This window comes from Desmodus rotundus, chromosome 6 (assembly GCF_022682495.2).
Source record: "Desmodus rotundus isolate HL8 chromosome 6, HLdesRot8A.1, whole genome shotgun sequence".
NCBI classification, from domain to species: Eukaryota; Metazoa; Chordata; class Mammalia; order Chiroptera; family Phyllostomidae; genus Desmodus; species Desmodus rotundus.
Window position 1 is genome coordinate 97785016 of NC_071392.1, and position 27690 is coordinate 97812705.

At 50.5% G+C, this 27690-nt stretch overlaps 1 protein-coding gene across 1 annotated transcript; it reads right to left on the bottom strand.

Annotated features, from left to right (window-relative positions):
• Positions 1 to 841: 841 nt before the first annotated feature.
• Positions 842 to 27638, bottom strand: CASS4 (Cas scaffold protein family member 4). The gene is made up of 7 exons (XM_024559305.3): positions 27047 to 27638; positions 12169 to 12591; positions 8496 to 8585; positions 7112 to 7192; positions 4980 to 6290; positions 3833 to 3910; positions 842 to 1252 (listed from the first exon to the last, which is right to left on the bottom strand). Exons 1-7 carry the CDS (start codon positions 27080 to 27082, stop codon positions 842 to 844), a joined length of 2430 nt encoding a protein of 809 aa, XP_024415073.3. The 5' UTR covers positions 27083 to 27638.
• Positions 27639 to 27690: the final 52 nt, after the last annotated feature.

Below are 27690 nucleotides of genomic sequence, written 5' to 3' on the forward strand. Positions count from 1 at the left end.
CAGAAAAGTAAACGGTGGAGGCTTTACTTTGGTACCACAACCCAGGTAACACAGATGAACGACTTTTTCAAGGATGTTTCATGATTATATTTACATAATATTATAAATGTTGAGGTATAAACCTTTGCTGATTGAGCGTCCTGAATTTATCAACACAGACTCTAGAATGTACAAAATAAATTAATAGGGAACCCAACAGAACAGGCTATGTTGCAAATATAATATGCATCTTTAACATGGTGGAGACAAAATAGAAAATATAAATATATATTTGGTGTAAGACAGACATACCTTGTACCAGCCTCACAGAATTAATTCATCCAAACATGAAATACTCATTGCCTTACCGAACAGATGCAACAGAAGTTACTCATTTGAAATAAGTCTCCCCCACCCCTTACTTTTCCTCCCTGGCACCTGATAGATTGTATATACATTTTTCTGTCACCAACTGTCTCCCCATGGATTATAAGCTCCCTGAGGAGAAGGTTTCTGTTTCATTTATGGCTACGTGTGCAGCACCTAGAATTTGACTACTGTAGGTGCCTAATAAATAAATATTGAATAAATGGATTTAAAACAGGCACACATTTAACCAATATGAAAATTGCTTTCTTCAGTGTCACTCGATACACTGACCTGACGTGACACATATGCAGCAAGGCCCTTAACACCTGTCACCCTTCCCTGACTCTCTGTGGATAAGTCAGTGTCCGGGAGGGCCCCCTGGGCACTTGGGAATACCAGCTCGGGACACGTGGCTGTTTCTGCCCTTTGCTGTATCTCCCGGCTGGCCTTTCCCATAGGACAGATCGCACTGGAGGGAGGGAGGGAGGAAGGCTCATTCCAACGTCCCTCTGAATTGCCGTGTGTGTTGCTCCAGCTTCTCAGCCTCGGCCTGGAGGTGTGCCAGGGCCTCAGGGCTCGGGAAATTGAGCACGGCGTGCTTGGTGGCCAGGGCCACGTTCTTGAGCAGGCTGCAGAGATGGCTGCTGCCACAGAGGATCTCGTTGCGCACGTCCCTGTCCTGGGTCTCTCTGCACAGCGTGTCTACCAGCTTCTGTCCTATCATGATGACCAGCTTGCTCTGCGCGATGAAGATCTCCGGAGACTGTCTGTGGCTGAGGCTGCTGTGGAAGACACTGATGGCTTTGAAGAGCGCCCCGAAATACAGGCGGCAGTGCTCTGAAAGGTGGACCTTCTTCTCGGGGTCCTGCTGACCCAGGGGCCGGGGCACAGGGTAACTTTTATTCTAGAGAAGCGGAAGAAAACAGTAGGTAAGAGGGGGATTCCATCAGCAGGCTGTGCTTGGCTCCCTTTTCCTGTTTTTGCTCCATTTGGTAGACTTCTTAAAAGAAAAGGGGCAATTTTATTGGGGAAGCCCATAGTGTAACATTTACCTCACAAATTAATGTTAATGTTTTCAAGCACTATTATATAAAAACTATAATATGTATAATCTAATATATTGCATTATATGCAATCTTACTTATTTTATACAAATATACAAACTCTTATTCAATTCTCTCAACAAACCCTTTCTAAGAAACACGCTGACAATGACAATTTATAACTTTCAAACACGCGGGAACACTTGTTGATCAGATTAAAATGTTTGGTCAAAACACAGATTTTAAAGAATTAAAAAAATCCTTTTTAACTCCAATATCAGAGGTAAAACCTGAACCTCATAATTTTTCAGAAGAAACCTAAATATGCCGACTTACTGTCTTAATATTAAAATATTTCTCTTGCTTGCTAATAAGGTTTCCTCTAGACTTTCCCTGCCGCGAACTTTATTTTCTGGAATACGGAACCCGTGTCCCCCGCCCCTCCCAAGCCTACTACCCACTCTGGAAAGATGCTCAGCATCTAACTTAGTGGTGGTTGTGCCAGGTGACAATCGAAAGCCCCGTTGTTAGGTTACAGGTGAGGAGACTGACGCTCCCTAAAGGAAAGAGGCTGCCTAGAGCCATTCACTGAGCAAAGTAAAGATCCGGGGGTCCACGACAAGCCGGGGAGGTCTGCAACTCAACCTTTCCATTAAACGCGTACTTCCTCACCAGCCTATAATCTCAAAGTGCACGGTCCAGAAGCACTTGGACAGTGTTATGGTCTGACTGTGTCCTCCCCAAATTCTTGTGTTGAAACTCCACCCTCCAATTGGAAGACAGGAGGCCTTCGGGATGTGAATAGGGTCAGATGAGGTCATGTGGATGGGGCCCCCGTGGATGGGGTGAGTGCCCTTATAGGAATCGTGGAGAGCTTGCTTCCCGGCCCTGCTCCCTGCCCTGTGAGGACACAGGGATAAGCCAGTCTGCAGCCTGGAAGGGAGCCACCACCACAGCCATGCTGCTCTCCTGATCTCAAGCTTCCAGCTTTCAGAAGGGTGAGAAATAACTTTCTGTTGTTTACAAGCCACGCCGTCTACAGGACTTTGTTACAGCAGCGCAAATGGCCTAAGATAGGCAGGGAACATGAAGAAAAGATGGGCGTGTTGGTCGTGAGGGGTCTCTGGGCTCAGGGAGCATGAGGAGGATGGAGCAGAGGCTGGAAGGAGAAGCAACCATCTAAATTGGAATGTCAGCCTCGGAGCTTTAAAGTGTTAACTGCAGGTAAGTAAAAAATGTGCCTGATTCTCATCCTGCGGGGGCTGGGAATGTGGGGGGATATTTGTGGCAACCAGAGAGCACTCCAGGCAGGCAGGGGCTGGGGGTGCCAAACGGCCACCGCCACCATGGAGAACTGGCCGCCAGTGGTCCGTGGTGCCCCACCCCACTGAGAAGCCCTGTCCGTCTACAGCAGTGGTTTCCCAAGTGTGGTCGCTGCACCAGCTGCTCCAGCTTCCCTGGGAACTTGTCAGAAGAGAAATTCTCAGCCTCACCAGAAACTCTGGGGAGGGGGGGCCCTGGGTGTTAAGAGGCCCACAGGAGACTGTGACCAACTCCCAAGTTTGAGGGGTGCTGGTCTGAGGCCCGCCTCAGCTTGAACAACGAGGTGCGACTTTTAGCATCTGGCAGGCACAAACAGTGAGTTCTGAGTGCTGAGTAGCAGGGGGCCTCGGTTCTCCTTCTAGTTTGCCTGGGAGAAGGCTAGTGATCTTATCCACGTGACTGGACTTCTCCGTAGCTCCACATCCCGCCCCGACCTAAGGCATGAAGCAGGGGTGGAGCCTGAGGTGAGGGGTGGGGGCGGAGGGTTGAACTGGCTCACCGCCTCCCCGGCCTCAGTCCTTCGGAGAAGCCCTTCCCATGTCAGGCCCTTCCTGACTTCCTCTTAACTTGCTTCACCTGTGTCTTTAAACAGATCCACGTATATTAACCTAAAGGAAACTTTCTGACTTGGTAGATGAAAAAAACTACTGTCATTTTGAATTGGTAAATGGAAAGCTGTTGCCTGCAAGAAAAGGCAATCCATAAAAATAAGCATAATGATAACATCTTTGATTAAAAAAAATAAAAAGAAGAGCGTCTGGTGTCAAAAGGTGTTGAAGATGCACAAGCCCCAAACCAAAATGGCTTTGAAGTGAGAAGCCTTCGAAGAGGATGTTGAAGGGGATGGGAGCCCCTGGGGTTCACGGCCATGTCAGCATCTCCCGTGACAGGCTGCAGAACACCGGGCGTTGTGTCCCGAGTGGCCAAAGGACTGTGTTCCCGGTCCTGGGGCTCACTGGGCTGGTTCATCTCCAGGGTCCCTTCTACCATAAAAGGGAAATGCCCCATCTCCTCCCCAGCAGGCCATGGCTGTGCCGTTGAGTGAGTCCTCGCAGGAAGCATCTCTAAGGATAAAGCGCCTGCACCGGAAGTTTTGGGGGGTGAGCCATAGCGCTTACCTGTGTGTCTAAGCCTTTGTTTTCATCTGACCTTTGCTCCAAGATGGGTTTTACTTCCTTTTCTAGATTAGGCAACTTCTGAAAAAGAAAATCCCTTTGAATCACCCCCATGAATGGCTTTTTATTTTTTATTTTTACCACCAGATAGCTATTTCAACCCACTTCAACATTGGAGCCCTCCTCTTTATAGTTCTGGTCTGCATACTGGTGCTTTTTTCAACAACAGGACATTTTGGCCATCCAAGGGCTGAATTGTGTCTATCAATAAGGCCTAGTATAATGACACACAGGGTTTTGGGGTTTTTTTTTTAGATTTTTATATATGTTTATTTACTTAATTGGGAAATTAAAAATATCGAAATTGCTATCTCATCTAGAGAGTGTTAAAGCTCTTACACGACAAGGCTCTTTAGCAGAATACCAGCTGCTGACACTGGCTGCAGAACACCGGGGATATTTGTGGCAACCAGGGAGCACTCCAAGGCAGGGGCTGGAGGTGCCAAACGGCCACCGCCACCATGGAGAACTGGCCGCCAGTTCTCTGGGCCCGAAAGTGCCAACGGGCCCGAAAGTGCCAATTATCTACGTGTCAGAGCCCGTGACCTGCTATGCCTCGGAGCCTTGCCGTTCTCGAACTAATGGTTCCCGTCCTGCAGCGCGCCCGAGCTCCCGCAGCAAAGTCGTTCTAAGGGTAACTGGAGTCTGGAGGCTGCTGTAACCACACACCACTTGGGACAGTGTTTACACTTCCTCTTCCGTTTCTAAGAAACACACGGATGATGACTAAATTTGTAACTTTAAAAAAATGCAAGAAAACTTGATGGCACAATTAAGACCTTGGCTCAAAGAACGGATTTCAAAAGGCTTTTAAAAGTCCTTTTTAATCTTAGCATCTGAGATGTAAACTCCCAACCCCCAGATTTCCAGAAGACATCGACCTGCCTCAATATTAAAATATTCATCTTACTTCTTAATAAGATGTCATCTGGAATTTTACTTTCATGAATTTTAGTTTTTGGAAGGTGGAATTGGTGCCTCCCAAAGCCTGTACAGCTACCGAAAGATTCTCAGCATCTACCTCATCGGTGACTACTCCAGATAAAGACGGAAGCCCCTGCAGATGGTACACTCGGGACACCGCACTCACCTTTTCACAGGTGTTTGTCCAGTTTGTCTTCAGCAGTTCAGGGGAGAGGTCACTTTCCCTTTGTTTACTGACGGGAGCACCCCTTTGATATGATTCCACTTCCCTCTGGGGAAGCTGGACACATTTCGCAAGCTTGGGTTCTGCGCTGAGGGCCAACGGCACGGTGTCTTCCTTTTCACCATTCTGCTTGAAAAGGAGCCTCCCATTGGCAATGACCATGGAGGCAAACCTCTTGATGTCTTCTGGAACCATCCGCGCCACCATGACAAATCTCTCCAGGTCATCCAGGCTGTTTTGGGCTTTGTCTGTCACGAGGACCTCCAGGGACCAGTTGCAGCCATCCAGGCTTTCCTTGGCTTCTAGCAGGGTCTGGTAGGAGCTGGATATCGTCTGCAGCTGATTCCTGATTTTGGCCTGAAGGTTACAGTTGGTGAGGTGACAGGTGACCCCACAGATGCCGTGGGCGAAATCCAGAAATTCTCTCAAAGATTCTTCGATGTGGTCGGCGGCCCTGCGGATCGCGTTGATGTTGGCCTCCAGGTAGTCTCTGAACCTCCACGTCCTGCTTACAAAGAGCAACAGGCCTGAGACAGAGCTGGCCACCTTGTGCTGGAGAGCCGTCACCATCCCTTTGGCCAAGTCCAAGTCCAAGGACAGCTCTTTCACCGACTCGTCGGAGAAGGAGCTAGACGAAGAATCAGTGGATGTGGAGGAGCATGAAGAAACGACGCTGACTCTGCTGTCAGCACTGTTAGCGGATAACCTGTCCAGCTCAGCGGAGAGCCACGTGGTCTGCCGGGGGAGCCAGGAGCGGCTACAGTCCCCGGCATTCTCGGAGGCCCCGTTGCCTTTTTCCAGCTCTTTTGCAGCCAGAGGGGCACTTGGCCTAGCTTTAGGGATGTCATAAATGTTTGGCTTGGTGTTCTGCTGTTCCACTCGGGGAATCAGAAAGCTCGAGGGAACCCTGTACCCGACTCCTTGCTCCAAGGGGGTGGTGTCCCTGGGTGCTGGAATGCAGTAAGCAGGACTTTCTGGAAGGCTGAGCTGCTTCTGCGTGGGCACATTTTCACTCAGGTGTGGTGTGAGGGATCTTGCTCTGCTCTTCAGAGGACAGTGGAAACTGGACATTTGTCTGGGGAGAACATGGGGCCCTGCTTCGTCCACAAAGCCCATTAGAGATGCATTTCTTACTTCAGCTTTTTCAGGAGACACTGGGGTGTCATAAATCCATTCTGATTTCTGAGGGTTCGGCAATGTCTTGTAGCAGGCTCTCCTTAGGGCAACTGTTGATGTCACGGGAACGCTCTGTCTCTGCGGAGAACCACACAAAGCCACCCAGCTTAGCAGCAATAGGAAGAAGTGTGCGCAACTCATGTGTTAAACGAGTACTACACTGAGGGCCTGCTCCAGCTCCTTCGGTGGCTCACCATTGCCATCGTCAGCCAAGGCCCTTCAGAGTCTGGCTCCAGTCTCCTTAGGAGCCTCCCTCCTTCCCACTCTGTCACCTGAAAGGCCAGCTGCCCAGGCTGTTTACCTGTCCCTGAACCCATCGGAATGGTTACTTCTTATCAGGATATTTAATTTCACCCAGACTGGTCCCCCTGCTCCAGACACCCCCCGCCCTTCCTTTCTATCTCACAGATGCCTCTGCATCCCTCGGGACACCGCCGAGTGCCAACTCTTCTGTAACAAGGCCTTCCCTGATAATGCGGGCCTGTGTCGATTGCACACACGCAACACAACCCCAGGACAGGCAGAGATGCCGCAGATTTCAAGCGAGGGCATTTCCCCCAGACACACGTGAAAGGGTACGTTAACACGGCTTGTGTCTGAGGTTGGCGGTGACGAGGAGCATCCATCTGAGGTCTGCGGGGCTCTTGCTCTGTTCCCGCACGGCGGGCGGTCCCTCTCAGGGACTCTCTCACGGTTGCCCTGGGTCTGCCATAGAAACGGAGGCTGGAGCAGTTTGAGGACTGATCCCAGCCACACCTGGACCCGGCCACAGCGAGGGGCCTCCGTGAAGTAGGGTCTGCCACGTGGCATTTGCACTGCGCTCTTGGACCAAGCCAACAAAGGCCCCAGAGGAGGTCCAGGGGTTCACATGTTGGACCTCAGCTCCTGGTCATACTTACGCTGGGTGAGCTGGCCGGGGGGCCACGTCCTGCCTTCCGGGGGCTGGCGGGTATGTCATATAACTGCTGCTTCTCTAGCCCCTGGGGAAAGACCGCAAAGCAGGGCAATGTGGATGTTTCCTTCCTGAAGGCTACCCGTCACCAACTCTCCCATGCTGGGGTTGTTTCCAAATGCAAACATGTGTGTTTGGGGGGCGGGGCTCCCAGTCGTGGTGCTCTGTGGTGGAGGCTTACGTGTGGGCGTGGGTACTGTTTGGACTTCAGACTTTGTGCGTTAACAGATGCTTCTCAACCGAAGCTGGGACAAAGGATAGAGAGAATGAACCGCAGTTGCCTGAGTTCAAAACTGTGTTCAAAGCCCTCTGTAAGTGAGCCTCGCGCCTGAACCACAGGAGAATACTGAGACTGGGGCTTCCTGTCCTCTGACTTCCTTCGCTGTCTTTCTCAGCAGAAATGGTCCTGGGCTTGGTACTCACATGTTCATTCCGCACATATTCGCTGAGTGCCCACTGGCTATAGACACCGAGCCAGATGGCATGTCTACCCCCAGCCACAAGCAACGCGCTGATACTGTGCATTTTTGTGTGTGCGGCAATTAGAAAACACTTATATTAGGATGTGGAAAATAGTTTCTTTCTTCCCAAGCGAGGGGAGGGTGCACGGAGACAGGTTTTGCGAAGGAGAGAAGCAGCTGGAGCATGGAGGCCTGCCGCTCAGACCTCTAATGACCGTCTATGGGGACTGGCCCGGGCAGTGGGGTTCAAGCTCCCGCTGGTTCTGCACGCACTGAGGGAGTGGGAGAGGACGCAGCCACAGGGCAGGTCGAATGAAGTGTGTCTTACAAATCGGATGTACCAGTTACATACAAATTAGTTAAAATAAAACACCTACAATTTCATCCCCAGGGGTAATCAATGTTAAGATAACCATCGATGACGGGAAGACTGTGATGTACAGGGCGGGCAGAAGGAGGTATACGGTTGTTCGTATGGAAAATGATGAGGTAATTAACAAACAATGATACAAGAATTAACTCTGTTTTGAGTACTCACAACTGTAAACCTACTTTTGTCTCAGCCTGTACATCCTTCAAAGTATTCTTAAAAATGCACATATGTACCTGCATATGTGTGTGTGTGCGTGCACGCGTAGATATAAAGTATGTATTCCATAGGAAAAGTAAAAATTTTAAAAACATTCAGCTTTCAAATAGTCCTGATGTTCTCCTGCGCAGGCCTGGGCTCCCTGGGCACGAAGCTGGCTTCTGGGTGGGGGTGTGTCCTTTGGAGCCAGGAGCGGATAGGTGGGCAGTCAGCATGCCACTGGGACCCCCATGCTCTGAGTGGGCCTCCCCTGGGGGAGCAGGGCCAGGGTCAAGGCTTACCTTTGGGGTTGGGGGGCAGCGGCTCTGGACAGGCACATCGTACAGGGCGGGCGACGAGGCCTGAGCGGGTCTGGGAATCGAGAAGACGGCCTTGGGGAGACAAAGAACGAGGGAGAGGACGTGTCACCCATGCATTCCAGCACACCAAGCTCTGTCCTGCCTCAGGGCCACCCCAAAGGCTGTGCTGTTGGCTCCTACTCCCCTCTGAAGCCGACCCCCATGTTTATGTGGCTGACTCTGTGGGTCACACTCGCAACACCAATGGGGAGCAGAGGGGCTTTCCTGTGTGTGGATTTCCCACCCCCAGACGCCCAGTGTTTCTTGGAAGACGTAGGTTCAAGATGGCGGTCAATTCAGGAACCTATCTGCGAAGCCTGGTTTCAAAAGGCTCAGGGGACCGGGAGGAAACTCTGGTTCAGGGTCCGAGAGCACGTCCTTCATTCTCCTTGAAACATGAACAATTCTCTTCTCTGAATTTAAACCAAAACCAAATGTGTTCTTTATTTGGTGATTACAAAAAAAAAAAAAAAAAAAGACCAATGCATTGCATTAAGGAAGTTGGAACAAAAAGTAAAACAAGCCCAGAACAGTGGTTACCCAGGGGGGAAGTGACCAGGAGCAGGCATGAGGCATTAGCTTCTGGGGCATTAGCTTTGTTCTGTTTCTTTTTCCTTTTTTTTTTTCTTTTTTTTGTTTAAGCTTTGCTCTGTTTCTTGATCTGAATCCTACTAACTGAGCTGTACCTGTAGGATTTGTAGGTTAAACTTCAATGAAAAAGTTAACGCAAAGAGAAGACAGTGTCACCACAGAGTCATGTAAACGAAGGTCAAAGGCCGGCTGAGGGCCCTCCCCTCGGCGCTGGCAGCCAAGGGGCGCAGGTGAGCAGGCAGACCCAACGAGGACGCTCGAATCTCTGGTCATCAGCTGTGGGACCCTGCACGGCCCCTTTCACCTCCCTAAGAATCGGTGTCCTCACTTGTAAAATCAAGGGTTGTTCTCATCCGATGGACCCCAGAGATCCCTGTCAGCCACGGAGACGTCTGATGCGGACACATAGGCTCCTCTGTTAGGGCAACAAGAGAACAGGGACGTGTCTCCACCATCTTGGTTTTTAATTCTTGGCCGACTTTCATCTAGAGAGAATCGACCCAGGGTCTCTCCGGCTGTGTTGCAAGCCCGGGAACCACCTGTCGGAGAACAGCACCAAGCTAGCGGGCTCGCCTCGTTCTAGCAACGATCCCTTGTGCTCAGGGTGTGTTTCCTGGGCAGCCTCAGGTGCAGGGCTAACCACCAGGCTAACCCAAGCGGGGAGCATGTGTCAGCCTACTCTGTGGATCAGAAGACTCCCAATGGATCATCTGCTCCATTTCTTGTGTTCCTTCCTTCTGGCACTAGAAACAGCAGCAAAATTACTTAGCATCACTGGACAGTGCAACTGGAGGTGACCTGGGAAATGGTCGGTCCCTCCGCTCTCATGATGCAGAGGAAGAAGGAGAAGTACAGAGGGTGCTGTGATGTTTCTGATCACCCTGAGTGGTCGTGGCTACCCCAGAAGCCAAGTGCATCGGACTCCTGGTTCCTGAGCCACAGGTGGGCTCTCTAAGACCCTCAAGCACAGAGAAGGAATTTAAAAAGGGGTGGGTCAGAGGGTGGGGAGAGCAAAAATGTAGAGAGGGCAGCCGCAGAGGAAAGTTCAGCAGGAATAAAAGAGAAAATTTCCCCAGGGGGTTTTACGGAGTCCACCACAGGAGTCCCACTGGAGTGGCGCAAGGCCCCTGGTGTCTGAATTCCCCATCGGTGGCTGTGGTTTCTGACTGATTGCCACGGCTTGCACGAGCCAGGGCTCTGGTGGTGAAGGACAAATCTTACAGCTAATGCCCTGACCCTTTTCTGTGGAGACAAAACACATCTTCCCTTTCACACCAGCTGTCAGTCCACAAGCTGAAGTCCATGGTTACGAGGCATTCTGTTGCACCTGGTCACTCCATCCATCCAACAGATGTTGGCTGTTAGGGATACCTGGTGAACTGTAGACCGTCTCCACTGTCCTTTAGGAAGGGTGAAAATGGCTTTTTGCTTGTTTGTTTTCTTTCGTTGCTTTGAAAAGAAACTCCGATTAACTTCACACAGGCCACTTGCTGTTCCTGGGGGAACCACCAGTGAGGCCCTGCTCCGAGTCAGCTGCTCGGACGGCAGCTGAACGTGCCAGGCTGGGGCTTGGGCCAGCTGTTCTAGAAAAGCGACTCAGGGTCCACTCCAGGGACCAGCTGCAGGAGGCACAGCCAGCTTCCCTCTGGTGTTTGCAGCTGGTACCTGAGGGGCAGCTGTTCCATGTGACAACTGTCTGGTTCTCTGCCTGGCAACCCAGGGAGTTAGAAAATCTGGAGTATTTGGAACCTTCCAAGGAGTCAACAACTTCCTGTTTGAAGGTGGCACTGGGAGCTGGTGTGGAGGAGGCCTGCGTTGTAAGCATGCCATTCCTGGGGCCACAGAATACCCAGCAGGGCAACTGGGTTCCTGGACACAGGCCTTGTCAGGACCTTTGCCCCGAGCTGTCGCCAGGGAAAAGGTGTCATCTGAGCTGAGAGCAAAGTGCATGACGGCAGGAAATGCCCATAGTGACTGGAGACCCTGCAAATCTGTTCTGCATTCTTAACACTTCGTAGAAGCCAGGGCTCGGGAGAAAATGGCGATTATCCTTTTCCTGTTTTGTTTTCATTCCTTTCTTTCTTTAAAATTTTTTTCATTCTGCATTTACAGAATGCTTCTTTTCCTCTTTATTCTTTTAAAAATTTCTATTTTTTAAATTGCGATGTAACACACGCTTTATGCTCTCACAGAATCAACTTCCTAATCTCTCAGTTGATTAAATTTTTATTGGTACCCACCCCATGCCAGCCACAGTCTTGGGTGCTGGGGGCATAACAGTGGATGAAATAAAGGTCCTTGCTTAATGCCTTCTGTCACTTTCTCCTTGACCAATTTCACTTCCTATGGCTAACCACTGCTGGCGTGCGTTCTTTTCAAAGTGTGAGCAGGTACACACACAGAATGTTATTTTTAGTTTTTGTGTGTTTGCTTGGTTTTTATTTTAATGGCTCTTAATTCCCCCGTAAAAATACCTCAGAGAACTACTCCATCTTTTTTCACAATGGCATAATAGTTTGTTGTAGGGCCATGCCAACGTTTTTGTAACCATCCCTTTGTTCACAAGCATTGGAAGCATCTTCAATCTTTCCTTATGACAAATAACGCTACGGTGGCCATGGCCTCCACATCCAGATACAGCTCTGCCTTCTTGTGTGATGTATCTGGGTTGAAGGGCACACGTACTTGAAATCTGATGAGTAATTCCATGCCTTTGACCCCACGGAAATTCAACCTTTCCATTTATCACTTGCAGTCCTAGTGTCCCTATCAGGGGTCAAAAAAGGTCCCCGTGAATGTCCACGACGCTTCCCGGCACAGAGTGGGGGTGCCTGCACAGCAGGGGCATCGCAGGGCTGATGAGACCATCAATGCCAACTGAAGTGGGAGCCAGACCCAAGCCCACCCCGTCCTGCCGGCGGTCTGGTTCGCACGTGGGGCATTTGCTCTGATGGACAGCAGTGCTGGAAGGGGTGGCCACGCTCCCATCACTAGACCTGTGTCTTTCCTTTGGAAATACGCTTACCTGTTTCGGAACGCTTAGCATCGTCTCACAGACGATCTTGGCGCTGGCAGGTGGGTCAGGCAATTCGTACACTTGGACCTTGGGTGATGAAGGTCCTTCCACCCAGCTCTTCATGTGCTCGTATACGGGGCTTGCGGGCGGGGGCCTGAGCAGGGTGGGCACCTGGTAGGTCTCCGTGGGGCTGGCGAGAGTCTCCTCCAGGCCTGTCAGGGAAGGGGGCCAGGGCCTGTCTGTGGGGGCCTCCGTGAGGACTTGCAGGCGGTTGGCTGGGGCCAGGCCTTGCCTCCCGTGGAGCGAACACCTCCACCAGCCCTCGCTTTCCGGCACATTCTGCTCCAGAATGGTCAGGATGTCTCCTCGGCAGAAGGCCAGCTCATCAGAGCAGTCAGGGCGGTTGTCGTAGAGTGCCCGGGCCAGCAGAGTCTGGGGACCGGAGGGGGAAAGAGTTCACTGTTATTCCCATTGCCAGCGACCACAGACCAGTACCACACCCTCCGACATTCCTGAGAGCGTGACACAACTCTATTTTTTCTCTGTCTTCATCCCCTTTATCTTGTCCCTGTTCTTTGCCTGATCCGTTCCTATCCATCTTTGGGGTCTCAGTTGACATGTCACAACCTTGGGGAAGTCTTACCTGCACCCTGAGACCAGGTCTGATCTCCCTAATATGCTCTCACGGCCCTGACTTGATTTGGGGCGACGATAACCCTTGTAGTCACATAGCTGAGTGCAGCATTGCCCATAGTTGGGTTAAAACCCTGGTTCTCTGACTTCCCAGCTGTGTGTCCTTGAGCAAACTGGCTACTCTCTTTGGGCCTCAGTTTCCTGGTCCGTGAAATGGGAGTCATAGCAATAGCTTTTCTTATTGTGAGGATTAAATGGGTTCATACGTATATAAATCTCATTGGACAGCAAGCATCCAGTTACTGGCACTTGGTAATGGCTCAGCCAAGCTTGGCTGTTAGCATCATAATTACTGTATTGCTCTTTGTCTGGTTCTTGTTATTGTTCCCCTGAACTGGATTGGAAGTTCCACGTCTGCTGGGACATATCCCACTAACGTGCTGCCTTATCTCCAGAGCCAAGTGTGGATCCAAGTGCACAGGAGATGCTAAAAATATGCTCATTAACTCATGAATGATGAAACAAAGACACAGGGGTGAGTGACTTGTCTGTGGTGACACAGCCAGGATCAAAGCCCAGCCTGGTTCCCTAATTCTCAGACATTTGCTCTTTTTGTGAACCACATGCTCCTCCAAAAAGTCACTGGTGGTGATTGATGCCTGAGCTCCCTTCTCATTGGAACTTCCCTCCATAGTTAAGTGAAGGCAGTTTGTTTCTGCAGGTTTAACATAATTGCCCTCCCCCCCGCCCCCATTGCATCAATGCAGTTTATTGCAGAAGAGTTAGGAAATACAGGTCCCAGCACATACCAGGTGCTCACTAGCTGCCTGGTGAGTTGATAGCTGGATAAGGATGGGTGTGATGCTACCGCAGTCAAAGTCTTTGGGAGGTAAAGTGACACATGACACCCGGATGACAGCTCTTACTGCTTTCTAGGGAAGGGTAGACAGGAAGCTGTCTTTGAGCCTTCGCCCACCCTTTTCGGTGGCCTTCAGGGAGAACGACCACAGAGGTGTCCAGAACACACGGGCCGCAAGGCCTGGCTCGTCTGCGCACTCAGGCACATCCCTTGAAGGTGCTGTGAGCAGGTTTCAGGGGAACGTGGGTGCTCAGCCTGGAGAATCCGACAACATAAAGTACTTCCTACAGAGGTGTCCAACCCGCACCCCGCAGGCCGCGTGCAGCCCAGGACGGCCGTGGATGCGGCCCAACACAAAGTTGTAAATTTACTCAAAACATTATGAGATTTTTGTGTGACTGCGCGTCACAAATGTATTTGACATGTGGCTCAAGACAGCTCTTCTTCGTCCATTGTGGTCCAGAGGCGCCCAAAGGTTGGACACCCCTGGTGGAGGGAGTGGAATTTGAGAATCTCATCAGGAGTATTGATCAAATGTCAAGACTTACTAAAGTTACATCCTACTTCATACTTTTTTCTGGTTAGAGAGGCAAATAATGTGTGTTCAGTAGGAAAAGATAACCTGGAAGACTACAGTTTATTACCTGGTCAGACTTGAACTGGATTTGTATCCAGCCCTGCAACCCTACCCCAACATTCCCTTATTAAACGGCCCACAGGCACGGAGGCCCTCACATGCTCTCTGACCCGGTGCCACACCGGTCTGGTCCCTCATTAATCCATCAGTTTAACACAGCCTTTGACGTGAGTTCATTTTCTATTTGCACAAGAATCATCATTCTACCCTCTGGAAAAGTGACATTGTCCACGCCGGGAAGAAAAGGGAAAGTGAAAACACAGATTCTGACCGACCATCACAACTCCCATGAAGCCGAGGCCAAAGCCCACCATCTGAGAGGTGCTCGCAAATGTTCATGGGGCACCTGCGTCCCTGGCACCGTGCAAACCTCTGTGTAGATAATGCAGGGGCGCCACTGACACATCTCGACAAAGGAACCTAAGAACAGTTGCAGTTGTCACTGCGGCCACTCGCAAGGCATTTTTTAGGAGGGTGTTAATTTGAAAACGCTTGTGTGAGTAGTTAAGAGGTGACAAAGGACATACATTTATATTCTTCTTCCCTGGGGACGCACAGGTAGTTAGGGTCTGGGTACCCTGGAAGAAGCCTTCCTATCCAGTTTCCAAAAAAGGGCATCTGCCCCTGAATGCCCACCTTCCCACAGCAGCTGGGAGAGGGGAAAGGAAAATGCATGGGTGTTTGGAAGGACAAAGGGCAAGGAGCTTAGGGAAACGAAGGCATTCCCCGTGCTCTCGGTGGTGACTGTCTGTCTGTGGGATGCAGTGTGCTAATCCACGTTCAGTCAGCAATACGCTCTGGGAATCATAAGCAATAACCAGAGAATTCTGGGATGCCATTCACTGATTCATTCATCCGTCCATCCATCAGGACTGCACTGAACACCCGCTCTATAAAGTGGTGAACGACGAAAGAGCTCCTGACCTCAGGCCCGTGCGTGTTCTAGAGGAGGACAGAAATGCTGCTCAACAATAAATACAGTTGACAAATCAGACATCGGTCCAGTTCACCCCGAACAATGGAGCGGTCAGGGTGCTGACCCCCACACAGTCAAAACCCCCCGTGTAGCTTTTGACTGTCCCCACACTTAACTACGAAGAGCCTGCTCTCTGGGGAGAAGAAGCCTTCCTGAAAACATAGACAGTCGACTCGCACACTTTTTTATAGCGTATGTATTGTTGATCGTGCTCTGATAATCAAGGAAGCTGGAGAAAAGAAACTGTTTTTGAGAAAATCATAAAGAAGAGAAAAATCCATTTTCATTATGTATTGGAAAAAAACCCCCGGCATGTCAGCGGATGTCCATTGCGCAAACCTGTGTTGTTCAAGGGTTGACTGTGAAGGGTTTTTACCTCTCTTAAGAGCCACGAAGGAAAAGATGGGAAGCTGTGAGACACTGTGAGTGCAGCTGGGAGGTGGTGCTGGGTGAGGGCTTAGGGAGAGTCCCCCCGGAAAGGGCAATGGTAATGGGGCGGGGGAGGTGCGACCCGGAGGTGATTAAGAGTGGGGGAGAGATGATCCAGGCAGAGGAAGAGAAATGTGTGCGGGCAGGAAGGATGCAGTGTGTGTGTATGTGTGTGTGTGAGAAGTGTGTGGGGAGTTATAGGAACTGAAAGATGACCAGGCTGGTTGGAGAGACGTTCACAAGGGATCGGGGGCTTGATTTCTGTGTATATCTGGTTGCCGGGTCGGGCAGGGACCAGAGGGAGTCAGTGTGAAGCCCAGGAGCCAGAGTCCCAGAAAAGGTGGGCGCCTATGGCTCAGCTGAGGGTGGAGGTTGGATTGGGGTGGGGGGCGGGGCATGGAGCTGTTGGGAGGAAGTGGCGAAAATCACACGTGACCTTGGAGGTGAGTCTCAAGAGACAGGAGACGGGCAGGACTCTAATTGCTGGGGCAGGAGGAGAAACACTATGGACCAGAAAGCAGAGAAAGAAGGTCTTGTGCTACCTCCCACAGTGGCAGGGAGGCCAGCGGCCACTGATGTCACATCATGTCCAAGTCTGTGCAAGCTGCTCATGGTTTGGGGTCTGTCTATCCTCTCTTGCTCCTTCCCTCTGTCCCTTCGCAGGGGTCAGGTCAGCCCTAGGGGCTCGGTCCTGCTGCTTCCTCCTCTAAGGCCTGCTCCCCTTCCTACTCGTCCTCCTAAAATTAAAGAGCGAGTGGGGTCAGGGGCGCAGAGATCCTGAGATGGTTCCCATCACAGTGGCCAGAAGTCCGCATTTCCTCGGGAAGACCCATCACATCTCGAGGTGGCCAGCTCCCAGCTGGAAGCAGTAAATGATGCATCCCCCAAACAGGAGACAGAGAGGGTAAAGTGGAGACAGCTCTGAGCCACAAGGGATCGTGGGCCCCTGCCCTCTATATCATTGGCCCCCAATGTTAACAAGATGGACATTTTTCTTCTATTAAAATCTTTCTTTGAAAAATGCCTGTGTTCAGCATTTTAGCTGCCTTCTCACCGAGTCTGCGACTTTTGAGAATTTCTGGTTAGTTTTAGGGGAAGGTGGCAGAACTGTGTACACATTCCCAATGAGGGCCACGCGAGAATAGCTATGGATGGACCACAGATTTCTTAAAAGCGCACACTCTAGATATTTCAAGTCCTTAGCTCTCTGGGAACTGTGAACCACTCAAGGTCACGAAGGCTTCCCCTGGATGTAGGAGCTTTTGCTCTGAGATCAGTGAAATGGTCTCTTACGAATCTTCCTTCACAGGGTGGCTGAGCCTGGGCTCCGCGCAGCAGGAGCCACGGCTGAAGGGAGACCCCACTATCCTTAAAGACAGTCTTCTCCTCAGCAATGTCCTCGGATGCCTGTGATGTCATATAACTACATAGATAGATTTGGGAAGATCAAAGCAGAGAGGATGGTGCGAGCTGTTGGCTTGTGAATGTTTATTTTCCATAGTTTTTTTTTTTTTAAAGCTCATTATATTTAAAAGGAAAAAAATTTCCAAGAGCATAAGAAAAATCCCCTTACCACCTCCTTTTCCCACCCACATTCTCCAAAAAGAGGAAGAGAGACGGGGGAAGAAGGGCCACCCCGGGGAAGAAATGGAGCAGCTACGCGACACTTCCGTTGTGAGAGGTTTTGATGGGGGCAGTGCTCCATGCGGAAACCGCGGGAAGGTGGAGAGGGCAGTAGGAACATGGTAAGGAGGCTCGGCAAAGGCCCGGGAAAGATCCCTCTTGGCAAACCCTACACAACTCCCGTCTGGTGTTTGTGTGCGGGGCCAGGATCATTCTGCCGATGGCCAAGGGCAGGCAGCGCGGTGACGGGAAGGTCAGCGAGCCTCCCCCGTTCGCCTGGACGCTCATTCGATGCCAGGAATGCCCTAGAAACTCCCTGCAGACGAAACATCGTGATTCTTAGCATTATTTCCCTATAAGTTAATCCGAGAAAAACAATGTCTTCTCTAGTCCCTCGGATACATATTGAGTCAGGCGCTGTGTTAGTTTTGCTGGTGACGATTTAGCCAATGCCTTGTTAATAAGGAGAGCTCACTGTTTAAATTCAGCCAGGGACTGTGCTACTGAGCTTCGAGCACCTCACTTGAGATTCGCTATCCCACGAAGCAGGGATTGTTATGAATGTCCTCTTTCAGACATGAGAAAGCTGGGCACAGAGAGGGTGAGCAAGCACCCTAAGGTCTCTAGGGAGGAAGGAACAGAACAAAGGTGAGAGCACAGGCAGTTTTGACTCCAGAATCTGCTCTTTTAGCCAACAAATCAGAGCGTTTAGCAAAGACTCCATCACTGTAGAGTGAGTGACAAGGGTGTCTCTGGAGAGAGGGACGGTAAGCTGATAAAAACATTTTAGCTCAGTTGGTTAAGTTGTGTGGTTACTTACCAGAATTAGATTCTGGACTAAGAATCCAGGAAATCACTAAATATAATTACTGATAAATGATCTAGTTGTATAACGGAATACTATACAGCCATTAAAAAGACAGGGGGGTTTAGATGAGCTGACAAAGAAAAATCTAAAAATATAATGTTAAATTTTTTTAAAAAGCACGGTGAGAAACTGCCTATAGGATGCCTTCATTTGTGCTTTTGTGAGCGAAGCATCTTTCCGGAAGTTTCACATCAATTACCAGGGCTCCCCCTCCGGATGGGGAGGTAGAGTCCAGGAAACTACAGAGATCTGGGATTGAAGGAGAACATATTTTCTGTCTGTGCTCACTGGTGCAGTGGAATTTGTAACTCACGTGTACATGTTTTGCTTTCGCAATCTAAAAACCTCGTTTTAAATCAGGCTTCCTTTCTGGCAGAAGTAAACAGCTTCCGCGTAAATGAGCTGGGGACTGACTGTCCCTGAAGCCCAGTCTACTCCCAGGCTTGAGTCCCAGCCATCCTGAAGCTTGGCCGGGAGCAGTTTGCACACAAAGGCATCTCACGTCTGGGAAGCCCTTCTTGGGCTTCTGGGTAGCTCACACCATGGACGCAAACCAGCCCCCCGCCCCACCATCAGAGGGCCCGTGCCATTCAGGGCTCGCCAGACGCTGAGGAGTGCTTGAGCGGCTTTGGAGAAGCCACTGATTCTGTGTTTCTCGCCCAGCCCCTTGACAGCCTGAGATGCACAGAGAAGACCATGCGGGCCTGCCTGGTAAACCCAGCAGGGTCTAACAGCGGGCGCACTAAGAGTCACAGGAGTTTAGTTTGCAGGGAGCTTTTAGGGTATTTCTGGCACCGAGGGAGTGTCCAGGAGAATGGGGGAGGCTCGCTGCCCTTCCCATCACCACACTGCCCCACCTTGGCCAGTGGCAGAATGATTTGGGCCTCCTGCGCACAAACACCGAGCCAGACAGGGGGCCTCCCAGAAGGGGACACGCTCCCAGTGAGGCACAGGCCACCACAGCTATGGGTTGTGTGTGTAGAAGGCAGTGGGTGTGACCCCTTCCTCCTTTCTTTGCACGTGGAGGTCTACAGTTGACATGGGAACACCACACAACAGGCCACCTCCTCTTTGTCCTCTCCTTGTCTGTCACTCATGTTCTCTCTTCCCTCCCTCACTTCCCCCTGGTCCCTCTGTGCCTTCCTCCTCCCTCCCTCTTCGTTAATCACCTCCCTCTGACAGAGTCGTCCAAGGCGGGAGCCGTGACCTTGACTTCTATGTTCCCTTGTGACTGGCAGTAGCTTCCATAGTAATGTTTAGAAGCAAAATTCCACAGGGGACAGGGAACTGAGAGTCGCTCGAAACAGCAGAATGGTAGATTGCACAGTCGGAACTGGCCCCGAGACTCGCATACTGTGTTCACCGATCTCTGTTTCGTGTGTCACGGCTCATGCGCGGAGGGAAGCAGTTGGCGGTGGTGAGGACTTGGCACAGCTCTGCCTCAACGGCCTGCATTTCGTTCTCAGACATAGTTCGAATTTTAAAAAACGAGGTGACAGCTAAGGAGGTTCTTGCATCATCTTCCAACATAAGGAAGATTTGCTTCTCTTGGAACTGTTTTTAAAGAACTGAGCAAAGTAGTCAGATGGCAGATTTCTGCTTCCTGTCTCTGTTTGGAAAAGCTGGACGCTTTTGAAGGAGAGGCTCCAGAGTGTGTAGAAAATGATCTGAAGTCATTTCATTGAAACTCCCTTTTCCCAATTACTTTTACATTTAAAGTAACACTTAAGCTTAAAAAAAAAAAAACTTAATGGAGTAGACTCTAACCTTTAAAAAAATATGAATTCTCTCTCTCTCTTTTTTTTGTTTCAAAACCTGGCACATGAAACAACTTTCAATTATTCCCACTGGTGTGGTGGTTATTTGGCAAACAACTAAGCCTACTTCCTTAACTCAGGGGAGGAAGCACCAAGTCACAGGCCCCTTCCCACGGGACTCCGAGTCCCAAGCCCGCAACCAGCTGCTGCAAATGGATGCCAGAGGAGACAAACGCAGATACTCACATTCACCTTCATCTTCATCCTTTAAGGAACTTATTTGTAAAGCTGATTATCCCATGTCCTGGAAAGCACCGGCACAGCCACTTCGGAAGGGGGCCCTGTGGCAGCCGGCTGTGCTGGGGTGCCGTGAGGCCTGGGGGTGAACACACTTGTGCCCGAATGGCCTGGCCTCTCTGCAGCTGTCCTCAGCAGGCGGCCTGGGCTGACAGCAGTGGCCACGGGAAGGGACGGGGTCAGTTACGTCACACATTCCCTGGACGTTGCCCATGCTTCCCTCCCACCCAGAAGTGCAAAGAGCCATGGTGGCGAATTTATCTCTGGGCCCTGGGGAAGGAGACGTGAATAAACCCAGGGAACTTGGAAATGAGAAGCGACGTGAGAGGAAAAGAAAAACGTCAACACCTCTGAAAACGACCCTGGAGGACGGTGTGTTCTGTGAACAGGCACAGACCTTAACTGATTTCTCCTCCATCACCTTGAACTCTGTCCGTTCCAGCTTCGAAGTCCTCCTGAGGGTTCAGATGGAAAGGCCGCTCGTTGCAGGGACGTCCACAGCCGCAGGAAGCGCTGCCTGCTGATGAGACTTTGAGGAAGAGGCTGTGGCCAGAAAAAATTCCCAAGCCGCTCAGTTGGTGATGAGACATGTTCTTCCCTGAGGCCTGAGCACCGTGGGTGTCCAATAGGTGTGGGTCCTGACCAGATCAGCTTGCTGGAATACACTTCTCCTATTCTTGGGGATCTCGGGGATCTTGGGGAAATGAACTTTTGGTTCTTCCATGATTCAACAATTACTTACTAAACACCTACTGCAGGTCCGACAGTGTGTGCGGGGGGTGGGGGACTAGGGGAACCAGGTGCCCTTGATCTAAGCTCCCACCGAAAGATGAGGCAACAGGAAAGATCTCCCGGGCCTTCTCTTCGTTGCTGTTTTTGGACGTGACCCACGACGGGCCCACGTTCTACCGCACTGTCTCCTGTAGCCTGTAGTGTCCTGGGGGTCCACGCCTGTCTCCCCGCCGCCACCTCCCTCCAAGCCCACTCCTTGCCTGCCGAGTCCCTGCGTTGTGTTATTTGGCTTGGAAAGAGGAGTTGCCAGCAATGTTGCACGAGGCACGTGGTTGAGGATTCGGCCTGCGCTCGGGAGAAACTCCTGGAGGGAGGAGGGCAAGTAAGTGAGACGTCTCAGGCCTCAGTTTCCTCATCTGAAAGTGAGGCAGCTCCCAGGGCTGCCTCTGGCTGCAGCAGCTGACGCTCGCAGGGCTTCCTTCCTTACTCTCGTCTCTCAGTTCATGAAAGGCACCAGAGGGACGAAAGGAAATAACAGCTCCTGACTGGTGGCTCGATTGGTCGGAGCATCGTCCAGCACACCAAAAGGTTGCGGGTTCGATCCCCAGCCAGGGCACATACCTAGGGTGCTGGTGCAGTACCTGGCCGAGGCACATACAGGAGCCAACTGATCGATGTTTTTCTCTCACATCGATGTTTCTGTCTCGCTCTCCTCCTCCCTCTTTAAAATCAACATATACACGTCCTCGGGTGAGGATAAAAAGAAAGGAAAGCAACAGGTAGGTTCTCCCCCTTTCTCCTTTCCTTCCTTCCTTCTTTCTGTTTTGGAAGGGAGGGGAGAGAAAAGGTGCGGAGACAACAGAAGGTGTTGTATGCGCTTGGACTGTAAGCAACGATACCAACTCTAGTTGGGAGAAAGCTTTGTCTAAAACTGTTTCTCCAGCTTAGTGTGCCAATTAACTACATGCTTCCTGTCACCTCCACGTGCCATCTGTACTTTGTTTTACTTCAAATGTTAAATTAAGCCAATTAAAAACCAACACACTCCCCCCAAGCAGCATTACGTATGAACGCCAAGTCTCACGAGTTCACTTTTTTCTAATGCTCATTAAAATATACACCTAACCTGAAGACATGTTCTCTCTCTCTGTGTACCACACCTAAAGTCATCCCATGCAGGGTCAAGGTCCCCTCAGGGTGTGATTTTTCCATGGGATTGGTTAGGAAGAATTCAAAGCCACTCAATGAACTACAGAGAAAGGAGGGAAGGTCGTCCATCAACTTTCTCCCTCCCAGGCTCATTTTTGGGGGTGGTGGGCCCGCAAGGGGCCGGCCTGGTATTTAAGCTCTTCTCCCTTTCTGTCGGCGTGAACGTCTTCCAGTTCACTGGGTTTACGTTGTGAACAGTGGGCGACAGACCAGCCCACTGACAGCCTTATCTGGGTGCCGCAGGGAGGGTTAGCGAGAAGCCGCGTGTGCGAGTGGCCTCTGCTGTCGCCAGTTGTCAGTCCCCTCACTTTGGGGAATGTCTGTCCGTGTGGGAAGCAAATACTTGAAATACTTGCTACTAGTAACCAACTTCATCCCCAGGGCGAGTTTCCATGCTGAGCCCGAGGAGAACATCTCACAGAGCCCATGTTAAACTTTTTGCTAACTAGGTGGCTAGTTTGTCCAAGGGAGAGGGACCCTACTGTTTTCTTTTCCTGTTTTTCCCTTTTCTTCCTCTCCAAGTGATGGTCTTCCCGGTCAGTACTTAAACAAAACCTGCTTTTAACTCGAAGGAGAAGCAACAGTTTAAAGGAAAAGAACATGCTGGACATGCACTAACTTACAAACTCATGGAGGGAGCGGCTGGCTGGGAGCCTGGCCTTGCTGGTGAGTAACTCTTCCACGGTCTGTGTCTGTTTCGGGGATGGGGTCGGGGTTCAGGACCCTGCAGAGCCTCCAGGCCGAAGGCCAGGGGGTGCGGCCCAGGCGCGGCAGGGCACGCCGCATTCTCAGCGCCCGCTCTGTCCTTGTGCCGTGTACCCAGCAGGCCCCTTCCATTCCCACAGACAAGGGGCTTGAGGCAGACGTTCGGAAATGGTTCCTACACTGTTCGCTTCCCCTTTGGAAGGCCCCACGTGTTGGAGTATTTGAGCATCACCCAGAGCGGCAGCTCTGTCACCAGCCTCCCCCCTTCCTCCTCTGAAGTTGTTTCCTCTCTGGGCAGCTGTCATTTCCTCCCTTAGTCATCGCAGTTCCAGAATGACCACCTTACGTTTCTATGGTCACTTCCCCGTTTCCGTGAGTGTAGGCTGCTTTCCTTTGAATAATTTTGCAGCAGATTTTTTTTTTTTTTTTTAACTCTTGGGCCGGTGGTGTTCTGTTTGGCTCTTTTTTTTTTTTAAGAGTGAGCTCTAGAGGACATAATACAATGTGAAGACCATAAAGGTGACTGAGCAGGGAAAGGGGACTAGACACTTGTCCTCTGGGGTGTTTAGAACCGTGCCTGGCACAGGCTAGGCCCTCACTATTTGCTGAAAGAATGAAAGGCATGTTGCCTCAACAGCAAATGGAAATAAGGTTGGTGGGGAAAAAAGTTTCCCCCCCAAAAAAAGCACACCAAAATGTAGATAGCACATGTAGTTAAATACAAGCTATTTACACCTTCATTTACTGTTGTTTCTGCCCATATCCCCCCAACAGTCTCAAATACCCAAAGTTTTATTTTTTTCAAAAGAGCAAATGGTTCTTTTCCATGTCCACCGAAAGTAGCACGGAGCCATCCGACAGGGAAGCGAAGCCGCCAGCAGCACCGTCTACGAACTTGGGTCCTGCTGCTGTTCTTACCCACCCACAATCCCCTTGGTGTCTTGCAGCCCGAGTGAGCTCTTAAAAACACAAATCACATCTTGTCATCGCCTGCTTTAAATAGACCAGTGACTTCCTTTGCAATTAGAATGCACTTCTTCATGCTTATGGGGCCAACCCTGCTCACCCCGAGACCTCCTTTCCGACCACTCCCTCCGCTTGTTTACTCTGCTCCGCCAACGCTGGCCTCCTTATGGAGCTCTGCTCGGCTGAATTCATCCCTACCTCAGGGTCTTTGCATTTGCTGTTCCCTCTGCCCGCAATGCTTTTCCCACCACTCAGGCCTCCAGAGAGGCCCTTTCTGTCCATCACCTCTGTCAGACCACCTTGTTTTATTTTCCGCATGACATTTTTCACCCCCTGAGAGCACTGGGCCTTTTCTCAGAAATCTAGCTGAGTCGAAGGTTAGGCTGGGGCCAGGTGGAGAGAGTGAGCTGAGACTCTGCTCCCAGATATGGGACAACGAGGAAGTTCTTGTCCTCTGGGCAGGGCTGTGTTGTGAAGGCTCCCTCTGCACTCCCTGCACCTCCCAACACATACCAATGCAAAGCATCTGTACACCTACTGTGTGCAGACACTGCTCTGGGCAGACAGAGTTGGCACTGAACAGGAAAGTCCAGGTCCGTCCCTGGAGGAGCTGACTTTCCAGAGGGGGAGACACAGGCGAGACAATTTCTGCTCTTGATCAGTGGAGACAAGGCAGGGGGAGAGCAGAGAGGAGCGCTCCAAGGCGGGGCCTCGAGGGCTGCAGCGAGTTCTCCGCACACGGTCCCCCTTACCCTCTGTTGACAAACACTGACTTTAAAATGTCTTGCTTACAGAGCTGCAGAAGGTCAAAGAGAGCCTCAAATTGCTCCCCACTCACAAATGAAGCAACTCAGCAATCCTCCTTCAATTCCTAGACATTTGCCCTGGGGAAGCAGGATGCCTGTGCACAGTGATGCTGATTTCAAGATCACTTCTATGGTGTGTGTGCATGGACACACACACACACACACACACACTCAGGAGTAAACCTCATCTGCCACAAACGGAACTCAATCACTACAGTATATGCAAACTTGATTTTTGAAAATAAGGCCCTTTGAAATGACCAAAACTCTAAAACAAGGACTCCCATATAATAAAAGCACGCATTCACCTTGTCTTTTAGAGCTAATTTTGTAGCATTTCTGCAATGACGTTGGACATGGAACCAATCAGCGACAGTCCAGCAAGCCCATGAACGCGACGTGACATCTACCCCTCTTGCCGTGCACTACCTGGTTGCAATCGCACCGTCTGAGGCCAGCATTTCCTATCACTCGTATCATCGTGTTTAATTTTCAATTTTCTCCTTGTTTTATAGGCCAATGAGGGGGAAAGATATTAAAAGTCGATTCCACAAAATCTGCAACACACAGAGGTGGGAGCCCTACTGACCTGGAACTGTTGGCCAGCACAGCCGTGGACGGTGGCCGTAGCCACCGCGCAGGGCCCACAGGCCAAGGTCAGGGTAGGAAAGGCGATCTGGCCGCCCCAGGATGCACGTGAGGGTTGCTGTAAAGTACGGAGAACCACTTCGGTGGGGGGACCCCTCAGAGCGTGGCGTTACCATGTCAACAGCAGTCAAACAGCATGTAGGCATTAGAACAGACCCAGTGGATCAACAGTCAGAAAACGAATGGAACTCTGACTTGTTCTTTCCACTGTGAAAGGCAAGAGGCTCTACCGCTCTCCGCAACCGCTCCTATCTGGGTAAAGCCTTGAGCAATAGTCAGTGTCAAGACGCACAAGGCAGCGTGTGATCCCGGAACAAATCCTGGGTTGGAAAAACACACACACAGACCAACAGCAGCCAAAAGAGCGAGAAAGGGCACTTTTGGAAAATGTGAATGTGGACTATTAGATGGGCATTATTCCTTCAATGGTAAATTTTCTTGGGTGTGACCACAACCCTGGAGCTGTGGAGGAGAATGTCCTCGTTTTCAGCAGGTGTGCTGATGTATTTAAGGGAAAAGGGTCATTATGTCTGCAGTTTGTTTTCCAGTGGATGGCCGTGACAAAGTGTGCACTTGGACCTAAACATATAAAACAAATGCAGACAATATAACAAACTGCCAGGAGTCGGTGAGCCCCAGTAAAGGATGTGCCTGAGTTCACTAAATTGTTTCCCCCCTGTTTTCCCAATGGTTAAAAACTTTTCAAAGAAAACAGTTGGGTACAATATTCTAGCTAAGACACTCACACATGACCTATATGAGAGAGATGGCATGTGTTACTCAGCTATAAATTCCACTAACGACACCTATAATTATTGTTGTAATAATAGAGGACACATGTACCCTGGCTGGTGCGGCTCAGTGGATTGAGCACGGGCTGAGAACCAGGTCCCCAGTACGGGGTAGGCAAGAGGCAGCCACACATTGATGTTTCTCTCCCTCTCCTTCTCCCTCCCTTCTCCTCTCTCTAAAAATGAATAAACAAAATCTTTTAAAAAAACATTTAAAAATTTTAAAAAGTATCAAAAAAAGGAACACAGGTGTAATTCGTAAAAGCAGCCTCCCCATTTAGTAATTGTTTTATTTCTTTTTTCCTGTTTACTTATATTTTCAAAAGGTGCAGCGAAGTAACCCTTGAGCTTTCCCAGTAACCAGTGAACTTTCCTGGTTAAGTTTTTATTTCTGGGCAAGTTTATTTTTTGGTAGCCATTTTGACTTCCTAAATAGTGAATCTTTTTTGATTCCTATCCCAGACCTGAGCTCCACTCACACGGATCGACACAAAAGTTAACGTGGAGACAGAGGGGGCGCTGCCCAATGTGGGCTCAGGAGGGGAGGCTGGAGCCCAAGTTTGGGCTCCGCTCCAGGGAAGCAGCCCCACGTCCATCAGGACGTTTGGGAGTGACACTCAGTGTCTTTAGGGTCCATGGAATGGAGTGGTCAGGGGGAGCTGAAGAGGTCTGTCAGGAGCTGAGTGGACACAAGGGAGAGACTGAGTTGTCTACCCAGAAGCTGGTTTCTGCTGGAGTAATTTTCATCCATCTCTGATTCCACCTGGCAAGGAGCTTTAAGCACATACAGTTTCTGCACGTAAACCAACATGAAACCTTCCCATCTCAATATTCCATATTGCTAGCATCCATCCCATAACCTCATTAGAAACTCAGAACAATAGCCCGTCACTGCCCTTATACGTGACAGGCGGTTCGACCCCCTGCGTTCAGACTGCCCGTGTCACTCACCCTGGGCACGCCGTCCATGGTGCTTGCTCCTTTCATGTCGCTGTGAAGCGGACCCTTGGCGCTCCGCGGCTAATATCTCCGGCTCCAGAGGCGGGTTGTGCAATGCCACGGCATGCTTCGGGCTGGTTCTCAGAAACGGACTTCTGTGCAGCTGGCTGCCAGCATGGGAGAGTGTTGGAGAGATTCTCCCAGCCGGCACACTTTCGGGAAAGCAGGTGAAGAGTCAGAAGAAAGGGGTGAAGGAAGGGAGGGAGACCAGAAATCCCGGCACGCACGGCCGATCCTCGGTGCCTGAATGTCTCATGTCGTTTATAAGTACAGATTGTCACACATTTGTTATGTGAAACCACCACCACCAAAAAAAAAAACCCCAAAACACCCACTCTTCTGCTTTATAAGCTGAAGTTCCTACTTCAAAAAGCTCAGTGTATGAGTGCACAGCACTCTCATCCCTTGAACTTGGAACAGCTCACGGCAAACAGACCAAGCTCTCTTCCCCGATTAGAGGCCAGAAGCCCAACTTTGTGATAGCCGTCAGCATTTCTTCCTTCCTGACCCCCAAAATGTCCTGTGACAGCCAGGAGAAAACAAGTCCAAGGGACCGCCTTGAAGGACCTTGTCGCACTGCACGTCCCTCACTCAGA